The 21,153-nt window shown below is 32.3% G+C and overlaps 2 protein-coding genes across 3 annotated transcripts in view; one reads left to right on the forward strand and one right to left on the reverse strand.

The window, feature by feature from the left end:
* Positions 1-1,051: 1,051 nt before the first annotated feature.
* On the reverse strand, positions 1,052-5,245 carry LOC113509679 (PRADC1-like protein). Its single transcript, XM_026893073.2, has 5 exons — positions 5,024-5,245; positions 4,558-4,694; positions 4,065-4,180; positions 3,294-3,419; positions 1,052-2,481 (listed from the first exon to the last, which is right to left on the reverse strand). Exons 1-5 carry the CDS (start codon positions 5,124-5,126, stop codon positions 2,310-2,312), a joined length of 654 nt encoding a protein of 217 aa, XP_026748874.2. The 5' UTR covers positions 5,127-5,245; the 3' UTR covers positions 1,052-2,309.
* Positions 5,246-11,086: 5,841 nt separating this feature from the next.
* The window catches only part of LOC113509931 (endoribonuclease Dicer), a 48,055-nt gene continuing 37,988 nt past the window's right edge, over positions 11,087-21,153 (forward strand). Inside the window, exons 1-10 of one of the 2 annotated variants that reach the window (XM_026893363.3) lie at positions 11,087-11,299; positions 11,925-12,056; positions 12,576-12,703; positions 14,980-15,093; positions 15,753-15,930; positions 16,244-16,367; positions 16,632-16,824; positions 18,377-18,555; positions 18,944-19,080; positions 20,525-20,765. In XM_026893363.3, coding sequence (XP_026749164.2) covers positions 11,954-12,056; positions 12,576-12,703; positions 14,980-15,093; positions 15,753-15,930; positions 16,244-16,367; positions 16,632-16,824; positions 18,377-18,555; positions 18,944-19,080; positions 20,525-20,765 — 1,397 coding nt within the window. In that variant the 5' untranslated portion in view covers positions 11,087-11,299; positions 11,925-11,953. The remainder of the gene's footprint in view (positions 11,300-11,924; positions 12,057-12,575; positions 12,704-14,979; positions 15,094-15,752; positions 15,931-16,243; positions 16,368-16,631; positions 16,825-18,376; positions 18,556-18,943; positions 19,081-20,524; positions 20,766-21,153) is intronic. The other variant, XM_026893362.3, reaches the window with a different exon arrangement.

A 21,153-nucleotide genomic window follows, 5' to 3' on the forward strand; every position in this document is an offset into this window, starting at 1 on the left:
CTACTCTTCTAGAGTTAGTCATTAAATTCTAAGTCAAGAAATAAAAACGATTTCATGTGCAAAAACGACACTTAATGTGCCTAGTTGCTTAGATATGCATATACCTAATCAAAATGAGTTCAAAACCACTGTTGTATAAATATATTCATTTAACAACAATTATTAATGTACCTACCCACAACACTGTAATGCTTTTAGAAATGAACATTGCAAACTATGTCCAGTCTTGATGTTATGGATCTGCAGATAAAATATCTTAATAACAAAATACTAATGTAAAATTTATTTTGGAAAAATGTTCAGTTTCCCTTATAAATATACCTAAAAAGATTGTTAATATATTTTTTTCTGTATATTTTTAAATGCCGGCTCGGCATGGAATGGGTCACGCTTTTCTTTTGAATGGGTGTCGTAAGACGCGACTAAAGGAACATATTGGTCGAAAAATGGGCAACACTGTTACTCTTAAAACATTACCAAAATCTAACTACGGTTGCCAATCCACCAGCCAAGCGTGGCAACTTCTGGAAAAACACCTCAATAAGGGGAAGCCTATGTTCAGCCAGTGGACAGTTAACGGCTAATATAATAATATAATAAATATTTTTTAAACGGGTTATTTTATCTAAATAAGCACAGCTTTTTTAATGTAATAATATATAAATACTGGTAGTGCTTACTTTGTTACGTAGTAACATTATTAATAATTATGTATGATTAATAAAGTACAAAAGCATCTCCTTACATTTTACACTTAATATATGATGTATATGTTATTTATTTGTCTAGATACAAAACATTAAGCTTATAGCTATTAAAAGGGAATCTGATTAACATTTGTATTATGCAGATGATGAAATTGCATTCCAAGTAGGCGGTAGAATTATAAATAATGCTCATTTTTGAATAAAATGCTATAAGCATAAGTAAGCTAAGTTTACTTGAATAAAAATACTCTTCATCTTATTTTCAAAATCATATTCTGCATACCAACAAATATAGATACCACTTTAGAAAATAAACAACAAATAGTGTAAATAAAATACATTAATACCACTTACTCTTTATTACCTCACCATATTGAGATCTTAAAAATAATAAAAAAAAATGAAAAGATGTTTTCTAATGATGGACCATAAAAAAGCTGAAATTAAAAAATAAAAATCAATTTGATTCCAGGAATCTAGCATTAATAATATTAGTCGAATACTTAGTTTTAGCCTTATAGGATAGGTACTTCAATAAAAATCATCTTTTAAATTTTTTTTTTTATTAAAATCTGTCTACTTTTGTCTTATAGATCTTGGCATTAGACTTCACTTACTGTCTACAATGCCATGTAGCAGTTACAACTGTAATATTTACTCAAAATAATAGATGACATTATAAAAATATTTACGCCATGATGAGAAACAAAATTCCATTTTCCATAAAGAAAAAAACATACAAATAATTTTATACAAACACAAAAAAAATACCTATGTAAAAACTATCTCCTACAAATAAACGACAAATGTCCAACTGTGTAGTACAAACAAATAACAAACATGGCTTTACCCTTGTAAATACTGAATTCTTGGTAACATACGTCAACACAATCATTCTATTAAATTACAACAAAAATATATTAATAGAGTTTAATACATACCATTTAAATATTGACTATATAAACATACATAAAAGAGTAGCTACCACAGGAGAAACAAATATATTTTTTCCAATACATTCGATAGTTTTGTTTCAGTACTAGCTTCTATATATTAGTAATCATTGTTAACCTTTTTAAAAAAAAAATATAAAAATATAATGGAACAATTTTATATTCTTCAAAATGATCATTCAATTTAAATGGAAACAGTTAGGACAAGGATTTTAAACTTTAATCATAGAATGAGATTCTTATTAATATGTCACAATAATTTTTAGTGACAGATTTGTGTAAATTTTTTTCTATAATTAAGTCATTTTAGAGTCTAGCAATATCTGTAAAAAGGTGACAAGTTTTGCAATATGAGACAACCTAAAGCAGAGGAATAAACAAAAATCTAAGAAAGTTCATATAAATGCTTATTCATGTAAGATGAGAATATTTTTTTTTTATCAAATTGACCTGCCAATAGTATAGAACACTCAGGATACATTTCTAATTATTGTAAAAATATTATTGTATGAATTATTTAAATGTTCATGAATTTGTTACTTTTGGGTATCAAATAATTTGGTAAAAGCCATAATAACATAACAACAAATAAATATCCACTCAAAGTGAATTAATCACAGGTAAGCAATAAAACTAGAATGCTACCATCCTACCATGCAATCCATGGCGGTTGATTCATTCTACTAATAGGCACATGTGTCATATTAATTGGCAAGTTGACTATTGCGTAACTTTTCCGTAGGCGTCTCAATGTCCGCAATATGGTGGCACCACTCCGTCCAAGTAAGAAAGCGGCGGGTATATTCACATCTAACTCCATTCTGAAAACCATAACAATGAATTATGAATAGCTGGTCATGTAGCTTGTATTCCTATTTTCTAAAGGGCACAAATTACTACAAAACACAAGGATTTAAGCCTAATTCATAATGCTTTAGTAATACAGTAGTTGGTGAGTTAATTTAGTTGCTAAGTTCTATTCTATTTAAGTAGAGTTCACCAGACTTTGTTCAAAAATCATTTACTTGAGCATCTCTGTCTTATTCATGTTTCTACCGTGAAGCAGTTGTGTTTGCATGGCTGTGTTTTGGTTAAAGGGTGGGATATGACAGTGAATTTACAGGATACAGAGGAATAACACCTGAGTCCTAGTACAATTTTTATAACACATTAATACAGAATATAAATTTGTTTATTACCTCTTAGCGCCTTAACAACTTAACCAATCACTATGAAATTTAGTATAGGTACTACTATGAGATGGAGAGGGACATAGCAACTTTTTATCCTAGTGATTGAACATATCCTAATAATGAGAATTAAATCATCTACAAAAGCTAGAAATAATCAAACTCGTAATATGTACATATAAATAGAGTAGCCCTCAAAATAGTTAATAACTTTAATTCTTAATTACATATTTAGACTTGCTCTTAAATTGGAAAGCTGAAGTAAAAGCAGTAGAAGACATTGTAAGCTCCCGTGTAAATCATAACAATAATTCTATGATGATGTTTAAGAGTCATAATACTCACTGACATTGTAACGGTTTTTAGCATATTGTATTTAAGCATGACACCAAAAACAGCCAGACAAGATTCCAATTACAAAAAAAAATATAAACAATACATACTTATCATCCACCATTTCAATAAGATGGTCCAGTGATTCATCCCATTTATCCACTGACTCAGTGATAATCATTGCTCTAGCACCAGCCTGCTGAGCTTTAGCTGTCTTGAATACAAAAGAACATTCACTGGAAAAAAAAATAAGCAAAAAAAACTCAAAATATTATGTAACTTATGAATGAATGAAAACATTTTATTGTTATTATATATATACCAGGATTCAATTACAGATTATATAGTATAGGTTCTTGCAAATTGTAAAACAAGTCCAGCAATCCCAATTTGGAGACATTTATAGGCAACATAAATGATTGTAATTCATTATGATAGTATATGAAACTGAAGATAATGATCATGATTTTTCATAATAAATTCCACCTTTTGTACATTTTATTCCGCAATAAAATAAATAAATAAATGATGTATAATAATTATTAAAATTATATTAGAAATAAATAACAAGTATTGTTTCACGATACTTAGAATGGAAAACAAGCTGACGGACCATCTAATGAAAAGTGGTAACTATCGCTTATAAACATGAACAGCATCATGAATATCACTCCTCATGCATTGCCTTTCCTGAGGGTTTTGATGTTATACCTCCATACCCTGTAATTTCACTGCTATATCCCACCATTGAAACCAAAAGACAAATTTCATGGTAGAGTAGTCTCCCTCTGATAAAGGAAATTTTATTGCAAAAGCCTTTTCTAAATAAAAAAAAAAAATTTATATAATTGTCTCTATTTTAAACATGACCCATAACATACCCTCTTTCCGATAGTGCTATATGTCCTACAATGTCCTCATGATTAATAATGTCTGAACAGCTATCTAAAGGCACTGTAGGAACCAAACGAGCCCTCTCAAATTGTAGACTTCCATTCTGAAATCAAAATTTATGTAACAATATAACAAATAAAGATAATTATGAAAGTTAAAGGATGCAAATATGTAAGAATAGTCCTTTGGATTCATGCTCTCTGCCCACCCTATAAAGCACCTGCCTTATAATCTATTATGTTCAATGACAACTGATTGTTTTAATAATTATTTATAGTAGTGTCATGTATAAGAAACATGGACCAGAGATAGAAATACATCCAAATCACCAATATAATTTTATAAGAAAATAATATGATAAAAATTATCTTGGTTATGTTACTATTGATATAGCTAAGTATAAATGTGTATTATAAATTACATGGTCATCATATACAATCATGTTTGATAAAACAAATAATAAATCAAATCAACACTCACAAAGGGTGCACCAAAATCTTTGGCCGGTCTAATGCGGTATGAATATCTTAGTTCAGGTGGGTCTAAGATTTCAAAAAAAACATCTCCTGCTATCGCATCGGCTGTAGATGATCCATCACTAAAATGTAGGTCATTAGCTGGAAAAAAAAAGAGTACAAATTAACTTTAGTTTCCTAAACTCGAAAAATTGCAATTATTTGGGGGGAAAAGGGATTGTTAGTAAAGTGGACTACCAGCCCTATTGCTAGCAATACAACCTGTCAGGCCGACCTTCACGTGGTACCTCCTGAAAACCATCATGCTGGGTGCAGGATGGGCTAATTGACCTGCCTTTTCATTTTCATCTATCAACCCCCACTGGTGCCCCGCCAGCGTATACCATTAGTGCAGGCGGAGTTACCATTCCATTATCATCCATTAAAATAAGAATTATAATTGTATAATTTAACTTGAATGTGACAATTACCTCCAGGAGACACTACTGCTGCAAATATAATTAATATTAGACTAAAGTATAAAGGAACTAAAGAAGCTGTATTTTTTGATGACTTATATATTATAAGTTTCATTTTCCCCGCAAGGTAAGAACAAATATTAATCAGAATTATTCATTATTCAAAAATATATTTCACTGATTGAATTAAAATCAAAATCACAACAATTCGTGACACTGACACTTCACAACACAGATTAGAAAACATCAAAGAGTCTTCAAACGAAGCACAATTTGACATATTATTACTGTAGATCGGGGTGAATAGGAACAATTTTAAACTTCGCTTTTATTTTTTCTAATTATTCTATCTGTACATTTAATAATTCAGTATACAATTCAAGATCATGATTTTTTTTAATTTAGTTTTATATTATTAACTAAATAACCTGATTTTCTTGAAATTTTCCAAAATATATTTAGTTTCCATTCATTCCTATATTGGGGTAAATAATAAAACGAAAGAGGAGGTTACATCATAAAAAGAATCATAAAACCTGCTCCAATGTTTAATTTTCTATTGAAGTAGCTGACAATTATAATTGTTTAAGCTTAACATCATATTACATTCTTTAAGCCAATGTTCAGTTAAGCCTAGGATATCAATATTATATTTTTCTAAAAAAAGTAGAATAATTAATTCGTTTCCAGGAAACATACTACATATGTCCTAAACAAGTATTATTACTATTAGTATTACTACTAACTACATTACTAATCATAAGTCATGTATATTATAAGCTAGCAATCTAGCTTCTAAATTTGTTTTGCTTCTTAAAGAGAGAAAATTTATCTCCAGTCAAAGTTTATAACAAATTTGTTACTATCAAAAAGTAAAAAGTCATTATGATAACATGTCATATTATAAATTAAAGTATTAATATTATAAATGAACTTATTTTAATCATAGTCAGGGATCGGGAGTAGAGACAAACACATAATATTATTATTGCTATACTCAGCACAGCAATATTTAAATAAACAATTTTGTTATATGAGATTTTTTAAACCTATAAATTTCCCGATGCCATTACTAGAATGTTATATTTATCATACTTGTCATTAGCAACTTTTTTAAAATGCTATGAAATAAAAAATTGAGTATGCAATGAAACACAAGGAACAATTATGTATAACATGTGATAGATTATCTGATATCACATTGCCTAGATCTTGACTGAGTTCATCAGAATACATTTTAGTCTTTCTCACTAGTACATGCTGAACTATATTGTTACCTTTTGCATAAATAATCATTCACCTAAATAGTGTTTTTTTTTTTTTAACGGGTGAGAATGGAATGATAACCCCGCTGTACAGGCTGGGCTTTTATTATGAGTGATATTTTTTTTTTATACTACTTAGAATGGCAAACAAACTGACGGTCCACCTGATGTAAAGTGGTAACCGTCGCCTATAGACATTAGCAGTACCATGGACATAACAGAGTATACTGTTTAGCCCATGATACCCCGCATACATTACCATTCCTGAGGACTCAGATGTTATTCCTCTGTACCCTGTAAATTCACGCCATATCCCACCCTTCAAATCGAAACACAACCAAGCAAACACAACTGCTTCACGGTAGAAACACGAATGGGACAGAGGTACCCATGCAATCGATTTTTGTACAGTCTACCTCTGGTAAATAATGGATTGGAAACCCCACCCGCGCTATTGGTATAAACCAGCGGAGCACTAGTGAAGGATAATAGGTGAGGATGAAGCAGGTCAGTTAGCCCATCGTTACGAATTCAGTAAGAATTGTTCACTATGGTTTCCAGGGGGAACCACGTGGAAGTCACATTGCTAACAATGGAGCTGCCAAACTCCATTGTTAACAATCCCTTTTCCTCTATGTGCAGGCTGGGCTGGGCTAGCAAGGCATCAGGGGGGAAAGGATTGTTAGTAATGAGGTCAACCTCATTACTAACACTAGTAATCAGGTCAACCTCCATGTGGTTCCCTTTGGAAACCATCGTGACTAATTTATCGTTGAATTCATCACGATGGGCTAACTGACCAGTCTTTTCATCCTCACCAATCATTTCTCTCTGGTGCCTCACCAGTATATACCGAGAGCGCAGACGGGATTAAAATTCCATTATCATCCAATAAAAAAGCAAGGCACCAGTGAGAGATGATAGATGAGGATGAAAAGAGGTCAGTTAGTCCATCATGACAAATTCCACAATAATTAATCATGATAGTTTCCAGGAGGAAACAAAAGTGTTCCAGGAGGGAAAAAAAAAAGTTTCGTGGAAGTCAAATTAACAATCCATTTTCCCCCAAACAAGTGCTTGGTTTTTTTTAATATATTATAATGGAATGATAACCCCGCCGGCGCCTGTAATGTGACAACTAATGATATATCGACAAAGTTAACAGACAACAAAGAATTTTGTAATCAGATCAAAGGTATCATTACTAAATCGACAGCTCTTTGTATTCATGTTTACTTTCACGTAGGAAACTACCATATTTGACATTCGTCAAGTAATATATTGACTTTGGATATTTGTCTAATGTTCATTAAGATACCGATATTACTCGTAGAAAATATATATTGACTTTGGATACTTGTTTAATGATCATTAAGATACCAATACTAGAAAACATATTGACTTTGGACACTTGTCTAATGATCATTAAGATACCAATACTAGAAAACATATTGACTTTGGATACTTGTCTAATGATCATTAAGATACCAATACTAGAAAACATATTGACTTTGGACACTTGTCTAATGATCATTAAGATACTAATACTAGAAAATATATTGACTTTGGACACTTGTCTAATGATCATTAAGATACCAATACTAGAAAATATATTGACTTTGGACACTTGTCTAATGATCATTAAGATACCAATACTAGAAAATATATTGACTTTGGACACTTGTCTAATGATCATTAAGATACCAATACTAGAAAACATATTGACTTTGGACACTTGTCTAATGATCATTAAGATACCAATACTGGAAATATCTCACATTTATTGTTGTAATGTATTGATTTATCATTATCCTTATTATCCTATTAGACTCTCCATCCCGGAGTGAGTCAGTCCTTTTTAATCGTTCCGAGTAGCTTACGAGAGTTGTTACTCGTAGTCACTATATCAGTCGTAGGTTTGAATTGTGCTATATATATTACCTATACATATATACATATAAGTGTCTAACGAATATACTTAAAAAACTTGTTATCTTGTTTCTCAAGTGACCCGCCCATTACACGCCACGGGACACCAGTGACGAATAATAGGTAAGGATGAAAAGGTAGGTCAGTTTTTTTTTTGACGGGTGAAAATGGAATGGTAACCCCGCCTGCGCTAACGGGATACGCTAGTGGAGCACCAGTGAAGGGTGAGAGATGAGAATGAAAACAGGCCAGTTAGCTCATCATGATGAATTCATCAGGAATTAACCATGATAGTTTCCAGGGGGAACCGAGAGGAGGTTGACCTGGTTGGGTATATTGCTAGCAATGGGATTCTCAGTCTCCATTACTAACAATCCCTTTCCCCCCAAGGTAGGTCAGTTAGCCTATCGTAATGAATTCACTTATAATTGAACGTGATGGTTTCTAATGGGAACCACGAGGAAGTCAACCTAACAGGATGAATTACTAGTAATGGCACTATTAATCCCTGTGCTTGGTTTTTTATTGAATGATAATGAAATGGTCACCCCGCCTGCGATAACTGTATACACTGGCGTGGGACCCGTGAGGGGTGATAAGTGAGAATAAAAAAGCACGAAAGTTTCCAGGAGGAACCGCGTGGAGGTTGATCTGATAGGGTAGGGTAGGATGGAACTAACCTCCCTATTACTAACAATTCCTTACCCCCCCCCCCCCCCTCACTTCTGCTTGGTTTTTTATTAATGAGTGGTGATGGAATAGTAATCCCGCCTGCGCTAACGGTATACACTGACGGGCTACCAGTCGGTGATGATAGGTGAGGATGAAAAGACAGATCAGTTAGCCCGTCGTGTGGAATTCAGCATGATGGTTACCAGGGGGGACCATGTAGAGGTCGACCTGGTTGGGTATATTGCTAGCAATGAGGCCCTTAGTCTCCATTATTAACGATAAAATAGTGCTTGGTTTTTTTGCATGGGTGAAAATGGAATGGTAACCTCGCCTGCGCTCACGGGATAAACTGGCGGAGCATCAGTGAAGGGTGATCGATGAGAATGAAAACAGGTCAGATAGCCCATCATGATGAATTCATAAGGAATTAACCATGATAGTTTGCAGGAAGAACAGCGAGAAGGTCGACCTGGCTGAGTATATTGCTGACAATGGGATTCTTAGTCTTCATTACGCCATCCAACTCCATCCCTTCCCTCCAATAGTGCTTGGTTTTTTTTTATTGGTGATAATGGAATGGTAACCCCACCCAGGCTATTGGTATACACCGGCGGGACACCAGTACGTTTTTTTAATGGACAATAATGGAACGGTAACCCCACCTACGGTATCGGTATACACCGACGGGGCACCAGTGAGGAATGATAAATTAAAATGAAAAAGCAGGTCAGTTAGCCCATCGTGATAAATACACCTGGAATTCAACATGATGGTTTCCAGGGGGGACATGGAGGTCGACCTGTCAGGGTATATTGTTAGCAATAGGACTGATAGTCCACATTACTTACAACCCCCCCCCCCCCTCCCAGGACACCAGTGAAGAATGATAGATGATGATAAAGCAGGTCAGTTAGCCTATCGTGACGAATTCAACAAGAATTGTTCATGATGCTTTCCCAGAAAAACCTAATAGGGCATATTGCTAGCAATGGGGTTGTCAAACTCCATTGCCAACAATCCCTTTCCCACCCAAAAGTGCTTGGTAAGTTCGCGACGACTGTATAATGGAATTCCCCTTTTTAGAATCTGATTTTAAAATCGTATTTAGTCATATAGCAGATAATCCGAACCATTAACTAAATTTTTCTAACATATTCTATTCTAAACCTCGATGGGACGAATAATATTATTCCACATCATTGTAGTGTATGTCTATGGGCGTGGAAATAACCTGTCTGCATAGCGAAAATTGTAAGGCGTTTCGTTACACGAGATACATTTGTACCAATAATTTTAATGAATTATTATTCTTAAATTTATATTATTAAATTAAAGATAGCCTACAATTGAGCAAAATTTAAGAAAAAATATGTTATTTTTATAGGATAAAATGAAAAGGTATACTTTTCCTTTGTATTTTTGTTAACATTTTATTAAGATTCCACAATACATAAAACGGAACAACAAATGCCAATTTTTAGTGTTACCATCTATGAATTGTTAACAAAAATTTTAGGACATTTGTCTTCCATGTCTAATTGGTTACATAGTTATAAAACAGAAATCTAAACTATATTTGTTCTATATAAACTTATTATATATTTTTCAATATGACAAAAAACAGTACGTTATTCATCTGATAATTCATTTTAATTCAAATCAAAATATTTATTATGAACAGATTAGTCTGCATTAGTTGTAGTGGGTATAAACTAAGCTAAAGATCAGTTGATCATGCACTGCAAGGTTTATATTTTTGTCATTACTGCTTCAGAAAAATTGTGCAGTTTTATGATTACTGTCACTAAATTCCAGCGTAGTGTGTGCGTTTCATCTAAGTAAATTGTAATATTAAAAAAATATTGGATTGAGAATGGGAACTGCCTTCTTTTTACAAAGTTATGAAATTACTGTGAATGTACTACTTTGTTTATTTATTTTGTCTCAAATAAAGAAGGTTCAGAATCCTAAAAACTACTTGCGTGGCTCCGCAGTTGGCCCGTTCGAAAAATGATTACTGGAGTTATAGATTTTCAAAAAGGATTATTAATTCGGTTCTAATTTAATTCTAAATCGTGTCTTTTGCATATCACTACTGCACCAAATACCTATGTATCTGCACTGTTGAATTGTCGACCATTAATCGGGTAAACTAATCTGGCAGTGGCAACCCGCTACCCAGAATATAAATATGAGATAAACAAAAAATCTTGACCATTGCCGGTTTTGTTATCTTTTGTATAATGACATTGAAATTCTCAGCCGTGATCACCTTTCTTTAATCTTTTGTTTCTTCCATTTATATTGCATTCAGTTATTTCAGTAAATATGAAGAGTTACGTCCTCCAATTCAGTGAATTTTTGTGAATTGTTGTCTGGAGAACTTGAAAAATAATAAAATTTGTAGCAGTAAGTGCTAAAAGTACCTATAATTAAATTATTTTAAGTTTATTTATTTATTTAAGTATTTAGTCTAAATTTAAATTATTAATCTTTTATAGTTAATTACATAATTCTATTTATAGATACATGTATTTAGTGTACATTACATGTTGGTGCAAGTATTTATTATATTGTGAAATTGAGTTGTTTTCTGTTTGTAACATTTTTATACATTGTTAAATTTTTGATTTTATTGGTTTTTGTTTATGAAATGATTTATATACAGCTAATTGTTTTATAGACAATCCTCATTATGTGAAACATACATTTCACAGCTAATTGAGTTTTCAATAATTGAGAGGTGATACTTTATAACATAAGAGAATACCATACGCAACCTGATAACTAGGTGCGTCTGTATAAATTCAAAACATAAATTTATGGGATATAGAACTGCTTATTTTTCATTAAAATTTTTAGGAAATAGCTTTTTAGTATGTTAAGTTATATATAGAAATTCCATACATTACATGTTCCTAGACCTATAAGTTTCAACTATATGTCAGTCAGTTCAGTCATACCAAGATAGAATGAAATAATTTCAGTTGTGATAAAAACCATCTATAATATTCTATTTATTATTATACTATTATTTTTTTAAACAGGGAACTCATCAATTACGGTGATATTAGAAATGGCGACAAATAACAAAGAACAGTCCATACAACCTAGACTTTACCAATCACAATTGGAAGAGATTGCCATAAGAAAGAATACTATTATACATTTACCTACAGGTAAGCCCCCTTTTACTACTTATTGACTATAATAGTTTATAGTATTGTTTAAATTTTATAATAAATACCAATTTATTATAAAATTTGACTGATATTGATAAAATTGTATAGGAAAATGTCCCTAAATATCTTTTATACCTAATATATTCTGCTTTATTTTATTTTTTTAATAAATAAATAAAAATGCTTATTTATTTATACTTGAACAAAGTTTTATTACTTATAACTACTACAAATAGTTAAAATATCATATAGTACTGTTATGCTTACACAAAAAAGAAGGTTATGCCAGTTCTGACTTAATAACTTAATAATTGTATCTTTAAAAACAAATGCTTTGTGTAGACATGTATTACAGTGTATTCTGTGATGTTCCTGGTGTAGTTCATGCCTCCATATAAGCATTACTATTTTCCATCAGTTGGGTCATCAGCTTGTTGTCATTCCAAGTATCATAAAATAAAATCTTAGTGTAATTGTAGTATTGCTAATAATAGTAATTTGGCTTTTTTTTAATAGGTTCTGGAAAAACTTTAATTGCTTGTCGATTAATCAATAGATTCAGAGATGGGCTTCAAAAACCTTGGGGAAAAGGCGGAAAGAGGACTTTTTTTCTAGTTAATACTGTTCCTCTTGTGGAACAACAGGTAAATTAATAATAACTATTAATAAGTATTTATACTATAAACACACCCATCCCTATACCTACCTAGTTTTTTTTTTGTTTTTTTATGGGTGATAATGGAATGGTAACCCCACCCACACTATCGGTATACACCGGCGGGCACCAGTGAAAGATGATAGGTGAGGATGAAGCAGGCCAGTTAGCCCATCGTGGCGAATTCAACAAGAATTGTTCACGATGGTTTCCAGGGGGAACCACGTGGAGGTCGACCTGATAGGGCATATTGCTAGCAATGGGGTTGTGAAACTCCATTGCTAACAACCCCTTCCCCCCCTACCTACTCAGTTGGCCCTCGATTAAGAGTGATTGTTGCACATTCCTAGATTTTATATATATATGTATATTTAACACACACGGGGCCAATATGATTAGATATCTATTGATTCATGTGCATAAAAAAAATTATAAATTACACATAGGGTATGCAAAATAAGTAGAGCTCATAAGTATGTGGTATCAAGCCCCTAATCTAAGTCTAAATCAATCTTTCTCCCTTTGTGTTCTGAGGTTTTAGATTATACCTACCTATTCTATCCTTTATCATCGCACTTTACCTGATCATTTAGGTATTATGAGGTCCCCCTCACTCTGAGGTTGATTCTTATTCATCTGTACTATTTTTTTTATTACATTCCTATTCAAACGAATCGTTTATATGACTGTTTTTATTCAAAGTAGTTACTAGGGGAAATCATGCTAAAGTTACCGTTTAGCAATATTATTTTATTATGAAGAGTTTCATAAGTGCACATTATATTTTATTGTAATAAGTACCAGAGGGCCTACCATGAAATATTTTCCGAAATTTCGGGGACGAACGAAACAGAAATTTGATGTTAAAATTACATAATACGTGCCATTTAAAATTATTAAAAACGTTAAAATATCGTTCCTCTGGTCTATAAGGATAGGATTTATGATAAACGAAATGTTAAGCTCCATTTACTGGGTCGATTTCGGTATGAACAAAAACACGAAATTGAGCCTGAAAATTCGGAATTTCATTTCATGGTAGACCACCAGTTTGTCTTATTACACGTAAAGTACAATAAACAAGAAGAATTACACGTAACTTAACTGATAGTTATTACATTAAAATATCAAGTATGATCAATACGGATTATGGTAGTTATGTATGTAGGTACAAAAAATTTCTTTCACTTCAAAACATGTCCGAACGCGATACATGAAACGATGAATCATGAAGTCGCATATCTAAACACTCCATTCATTAATAAAAGACGCAGATAATGATTATCGCTACTTACATGCGTTTTTTTAATTTGCGATAATAGGAATGGTTACCCCACCCGCGCTAACGGTATACGCTAGCGGGGCACCAGTGAGGGATGATAGGTGAGAATGAAAAGTCAGGTCAGTTAGCCCATCGTGATAAATATACCTGGAATTCACCACGATGGTTTCTGGGGGAGGGGACCATGTGGAGGTTGAACTGACAGGGTATATTGTTAGCAATGCGATTGGTAGTCCGCATTACAAACAGTACCCCCCCCCCCCCCCCCCCCTTCCGCTACTTAATGATAATATGTAATAAGTACTAGCTTTTAACTTTACTTTTTTTTATATTGGTTACGTCGTTAAGGCACTATAAGGTGGAAAAGGGTTTGTTAGTAACGGAGCCATTGTTACCCTGTCAGGTCACCCTCCACGCGGTTCCCCCCGGAACTAAGTCGGTTGTTTCTTGAATTCATCACAATGGGCTAACTGACTTGATTTCACCCTCACTTATCACATCTCACTGGTACCACGCCAGCATATACAGACAGAACGGGCGGGGCTTCCATTCTATTTTCACCCCCATTAACGATCAGTTATCGCTAATTATGATTTTGAGTAATCATAATTAGCGATAACTGATATGATATGATAAACTATACAAAATCCATTTTACTATAGAAAAATGGATTTTGTATAGAAATTGCATTTATAATATGAAAGAATAAACTTCAAATTAGGTATTCATCATGATCTTTCTGTTACTATTATTTAAAAAATAAATATTATTATAAAAACACAAAGACTATGTATTCGGGGAATAAAAGACTAGATTACGGCAGTTGGACCACAATAAAAAGTAGCCTTTTTCCTACTTCATCTCAAGTGATATGTGTATGCTAAATTTCTTGACTATGGGTCGCCGCTCGGCTGCTCTCCATCGCTGATGAAGTCGCGGCTAGAAACTAGTCTTATATAGTTTTTTATTATTTTATTTTTCAGAAGTTAGTTATTACAAAAATGTGCGATGTAGAGGGCGTGGGTGCATACAGCAGCGAAAACAAAGTCGACTATTGGGACAAAAGCAAATGGGATAAAGAATTATCAAAACATCAGGTTATAAACATTAATATGAAATTATTAAAGAATTAAATGTATAAGTTATCTAAGTGTACTTAATATAATTAAATTCCATTCTACAAAAAAACCTACTTTAATTGTGGCAAAAGCAATTATTTTGATTTAAAAACTAAACTACTAGACTGATTTTGACAAAATTTTTAAATCAATTTACAACTGATGGAGTTAGAAAGTAATAAACATTAAAAAAAAATAGAACTAAATTGAAAAAACTCCCTTTTTAAAGTTGCTTGAAAATATGTTTACATAAGCATTCTATGAAATAACAATTTTGGTAATATAGTGCTTTACCATACTGCCTCACTTTGCGATGATTGCAAGATACATCTCTGCAAACTTAATACAGATATTTGTAGTCAGTTTGTTGGTATTGGACAGTAAAATTACGGAACTACAGAGGGGTAAAACTATAGTTTTCAGAAATTGCAACCATGAGCGTCTGGTGTATTCTGTAATATCCAATGTGCTAGGTATTTATATCTATAGGCGATGGTCACCGCATTCCACCAATGGGATGTCAGCTTGTTCGCCATTTTTTTTTTTATTAAGTTTCATAAAAAAATGTCCATTCTCAATCGGGTGCCTTTGTTTGTGTCTCAATTGATATTCCATTTTCTACAATAAATACGTTTTAGGTGATAGTGATGACGTCTCAAATATTGCTTGATATGCTCACACATGGATACATCAGAGTAGAGGATATAAACTTAATAATATTCGACGAGTGTCACCATGCTGTTGTGGACCATCCAATGAGGTTGATAATGAAGCATTTTGAGACCTGTTCAGTGACACAACAACCTAGAGTACTCGGTACGTTATCAATTCCATAACTGAATAAAACTTGACTCATTCATATACTTCCGGTAGGTAACTGCAAAATAATGTTGATACCTAATATCCTTTATTTAGAATATTATAATTAGATGACCTCTTTCCTGTGGGTTACATATATATTAGCATATAACCTACCTTTGTACTAAATATTAATTAAATCTGTTCAGTTCTTTAAACTTAATTGTGTAATAATAATTTTTACAAATTTTTCATTTATACCATTATTATTTATTGCAAGTTTACAATAAATAGTATATTATTATTATTATTTGAGTAAATGGTGTTTTAGGATTAACAGCGACACTTCTTAATGCGAATGTGACTATTCAAAAAGTTACAACCACGTTACAAGATTTGGAGACAACATTTCATGCTACAATTGCAACGGTTAATGAACTAGGAGAAGTTTTAAAGTAAGTACCTATATCATCATTATTTCAGCCAATTATTGTTCAGGACGGAACACAGGCCACTCATGAGGACAAAATTCATTCGGTTTTAATGGTGAGATATGCCTGTGAAACAGGGGATTTTAGATAGTAATATCTTAGTCCTCTAAAATGGCAACGCATGAGGGGTATCCTTGGGCTGTTCATGTCTATAGACGACAATTACTACAGCTAAACAGCAAGCTTGATTGCTATTCCATATTGCATAACAAAAACAATTTCTTACAGATATTCTACGAATCCATTTGAACTACAACAGACTTATAGAAATCCAATGCCAACAGCAGCATCGCAAGAAGCAGTACGATTATTGACAGAATTGGAAGGTATTGTAATGGATGTGAAATTGCCATCAACTGTAGGTAAACAGCTAGTACCATTGGAATATGGACAACAGGACATCACAACCGATCCAAAAAAGGTATGTGTCATTTTATCAGTTTAGATTTCATGCCGATCGATGAAAGTTACTAGTTTTAGAAGCCACTTGTTTTTATATTTCGCCATAAATGAGTGTCACATTCACGTTCATCAGAGTCACATTCATTCTCTAAATCTATCTTTTAACCCGTGCAGCGATCGGCTCTAGGCTAGATCGCTATAACCACTGCGTCACCGATTTTTTAAATTACCAAATTTCGACTAGAGGTTATGGATAAATGGGTTTATTACCTACATAAATTAATAACCTACATAAATTTAAAAACGACGCTGCAAATTAGAGTTATACAACAGACGCCGTTGCATTAGCGTGCGGTACCACATTTATTTCAGTACAGCGTATGATGCATAAACGCCGAGGGGTTAATGTAATATTTTAATTGATAATTGCCCGAAATTACTGTTTTGTGGACCATCATAAACTAAATTTATAATAAGTAATTTTGATTTAAATCTATTAGAAAGGGTCTTGTCGTGTATCCTTATAAAATCTGCACTGGCGTTTTGTTGACATTAATGCCTTGCTAGTTGTTGAAAATAACTTTTGACCAATTATTAGACCTCTAATTTTATCCGTTTTTGGAAAATTGGGCTTGTAACCCCAAACTTTAAAATTATTTTTCTATGATAGATATTTGAATAAAACTAAAGCGACATAGAAGCTCCTAACTTAACCTAATTTTACAAATAATTATGAAGTCGCAAAAAAGGGGCGGTTTTAAGTGGTTATTTCTTGAAGTACACCGACTAAAATAAAATACATATATTCAAGATATATATAACTATAATACGTAACAATTGTATAGATGCGTGATGGGTGGAATTATTTAAAAAAAAATTAAGAAATTTTTGTAGAAAAATAATTTTAAAGTTTAGGGTTGCAACCCCCATACTCTAAAAAACTGATAAAGTTAGGAGTTTGATAATTAGTTAAAAATTATTTTTTTACAATTAGCAATATATTAAAAGGTACCAGTGTCAACAAAGATGCCAGTGCTGATTTCATAAGAAAACATGGCGACACCCTTTACCCCCTTATTTATAAAAACTAACCTCCTACAAATCTATTACAGTGTTTTGACACTTTTATTCAAATTGGAAATTTAGCACAAAAGAAAGAGACACAGTAGAACACTCTACAAAAAACAGTTCAATAGCTAAAATAGGTTGATGAGAGATTTGACGTTTGATAGAGGACTTAGTTTATTTTTCTCTCTTAGAATAAAGAATTCACCGTGACATCAGATTGAAATCTTAGAGACGGGCTTATGAAAATTGTGTTTCAGAATTGATTTCAATGTAAAACTATTTTCACACTTGCAAATATTTTGAGCAGTATAAAAGATACTGCTTGAACCGCCATAATTACGTGCCTTTTTTATGCAACTTACAATGGTAAATAGACTAAAGTGGTCTCCGAAATCCTTATAAAAATGATTGACAACATTCTCAAGTTTTTAGAAAAAATTAGCTTAATATTGTCTATAAATGGTTTGTTTTCATTCTTAAATTTTTATGATTTTAACTTTCAGATTGTCAAAGCAGTTAAGAATATGATTATCTCAATGATAAAATTTATCAACGAAATGGGAGTTTACGGCGGTGCTATAAGTATTCTAGCTTATGTCATACTTTTAGAGCGGCTAAAGCGCAAATCTTTGTCTAAAGAAGAGGAGCTTTTGTACCAATTCACAATAACACAGTGTACTCAGTAAGTATTTTGTTAATAATACTTATTTATTTACTTAAACTTTATTGACTAGTAAAATATGGTACAAAAGGCGCACTTAATGCTATACTGATTACTATATTTACACGCATACATGCACACACTCGCACACAAGCGCACACACGCACATGCACGCTCACGCACACGCACAAACACACACACGTCACACGCACACGCACACATATACATAAAGGATTATTTTAAAAGCTATTGAAAAAAATTTGTAACTAGTAAAATCGATTACCAGTGAAAAATGCTCATCTGTAATTTAATTTCAATTCCAGATAGGACTGAATAGTACTCCAAACTATTATAAAGGTATTAATTAAGATATAAAAAAAATGTATAAGTTGTATTTATTTTTCCACAGTGCAAGAGCAATTTTATTAAAATCGATGGAAAATGAGAAAGGATATGACAAAATCATAAAACATTCATCCGAAAAAGTGATACAGTTGTTGAATATATTGAGAGAATACAACCCTGAAACATTTAACAAGACTGGAGGTAATTTCGTTAATAATGTAAATTTACTGTCATATAGCAAATATATCTATAAGTTTTAAGTTGACCTTACCTTTATTATTTATGACATAGACTTAACATGGTATTGAAGGGTTCTTAAAAATAAAAGTTTTCCATTATATTGAACGTTTAAAGAATGGGATATCGTCGTGACGATACGTCGGGATATCGTACAGCATACTCCTCAGGAATGAAATTGAGTAAAATGAATTAAAATTATAGTTTATATTTTTTATTTTCCAATATAATTCCTCTCAAGGGAAATACACTTCACATCGTGAGTAAAAAGCTTTTATGTCTGAAAAAAAAATATTCTCGCTATCGTCTAAAAATCTTTCTCTTCGTAACTCCTTTTTTAAAGTTGTAAAGAGGAAAAAGTCACTGGGGGCTAGGTCTGGACTATAGGGTGGGGTGGTTAATTTCTATGAATCCCGTATCTTTTGAGGCATCTTTTGTAGACAAATAAAATATACTCCTTCTTCCTTTTAAAAAAAACTATTAAAAATGCTATTGCTACTGCAGGTATTGGTTTCTTGCCATTCGAATTCTTATAAAAAAATCAAAATAATAAAAGCAATCAATCAATCAATCATCTTTATTCATATACATCTGTTACAGATTCTTATGATACGTCAATTTATAATTATAATAATTACTATATAAAATAATATTAATTAAAAAAAAATATACAATAATTACATTTACAATACAATTCACATTAATACAATATGCAAATCCATGCAGTTTTGTCATTTAGATAATCATTTAATTTATAATATGCTTTTGTACAGAGAGTCCTTTTTATATATATCTTAAATTTTCTTTCATTTAAATGTAAAACGTCATCTGGAAGTTTATTATAAAAACGTATACAGTTCCAAAAATAATCCATGCAAAATGTACTGACTTCTTTAAGGCGATAACAAGGAACATTCAATTTATTTTTATTTCTTGTATTGAAATTATGTGTGTTACTGTTCTTTTTAAAAAGATTTATATTTTTACGTACATACATAATGTTTTTGTATATATATTGCGAGGGAACAGTAAGTATACCTGTTTGCTTAAAATATTCTCTAAGAGATTCACGAGAAGGCAAATTAAATATTGACCGAACCGCTCCGTTTTGCAGTACAAAGATTGTATCGATGTCAGCGACCCTCCCCCATAATATAATGCCATATGACATGATACTGTGAAAGTAACTAAAATATACAAGTTTAGCTGTTCTTGTATCAGTTAATTGTCGGATTTTTCTAATAGCATAAGCAGCTGAACTCAGCCTGCTGGCCAATTCAAATATATGGGAGCCCCATTGCAACTTATAATCAACTACTATGCGAAGCATTTTTTATATCCGACTTTTAATATACAAGTAGAAAGTAAATTGGTAAAAGATATTTTAAACTTAAAATGTTTATTTCAGTTTTATTAAAAGTCAACAAATCAAAGAAGTTTTTATCAGGTATAATATTTACGCAACAAAGATTTATGGCGAAGATTATTTTTAATTTATTGAAAGATGTCAAGGAAGCAAATCCTGAGGAATTCGGGTATCTGAAGCATGATTTTGTTGTCGGTTTTAATGTGAACCCTTTCAATAACACCAGAGAGCAGCATTATTTAAAGAAATCTAGTGAAATAGCCCTATTGAAATTCAGTAAACAGTAAGTATAATAAATCATTGTAATAATTCTTAGTATAATACTTCATAGGTAACTAGTGATATTTTCTGGCTTCGCACGTTTGCAAATTGTTCAAAATTTGGTCCATGAGGGGGGAGGGGGCATAGTATCAGAAAAGAATCCCACCAAAATCAAATTCCTCTTTTGTACTTTGGGGGAAACAGTAGATCACAAGGGGGATCTTAATCCCCGGTGCTTTATTACCGCTGTAATAAGGTTTAATGAAATTAATTGTTCCTATAGATACAAAAGATAGGTAGTTAATTGTAGGCAAAGCGTAATACATAAATGTGCAGCCGCCTTATTCGCGCGGTACATGCGCTCCCTCATCGCCGTGGCGTAAGTACAAAGCTGCTAATTACAAATGCGA

This window comes from Galleria mellonella, unplaced genomic scaffold (genome assembly GCF_026898425.1).
Source record: "Galleria mellonella isolate WM207_F2 unplaced genomic scaffold, CSIRO_AGI_GalMel_v1 utg57, whole genome shotgun sequence".
In the NCBI taxonomy this organism is placed as follows: domain Eukaryota; kingdom Metazoa; phylum Arthropoda; class Insecta; order Lepidoptera; family Pyralidae; genus Galleria; species Galleria mellonella.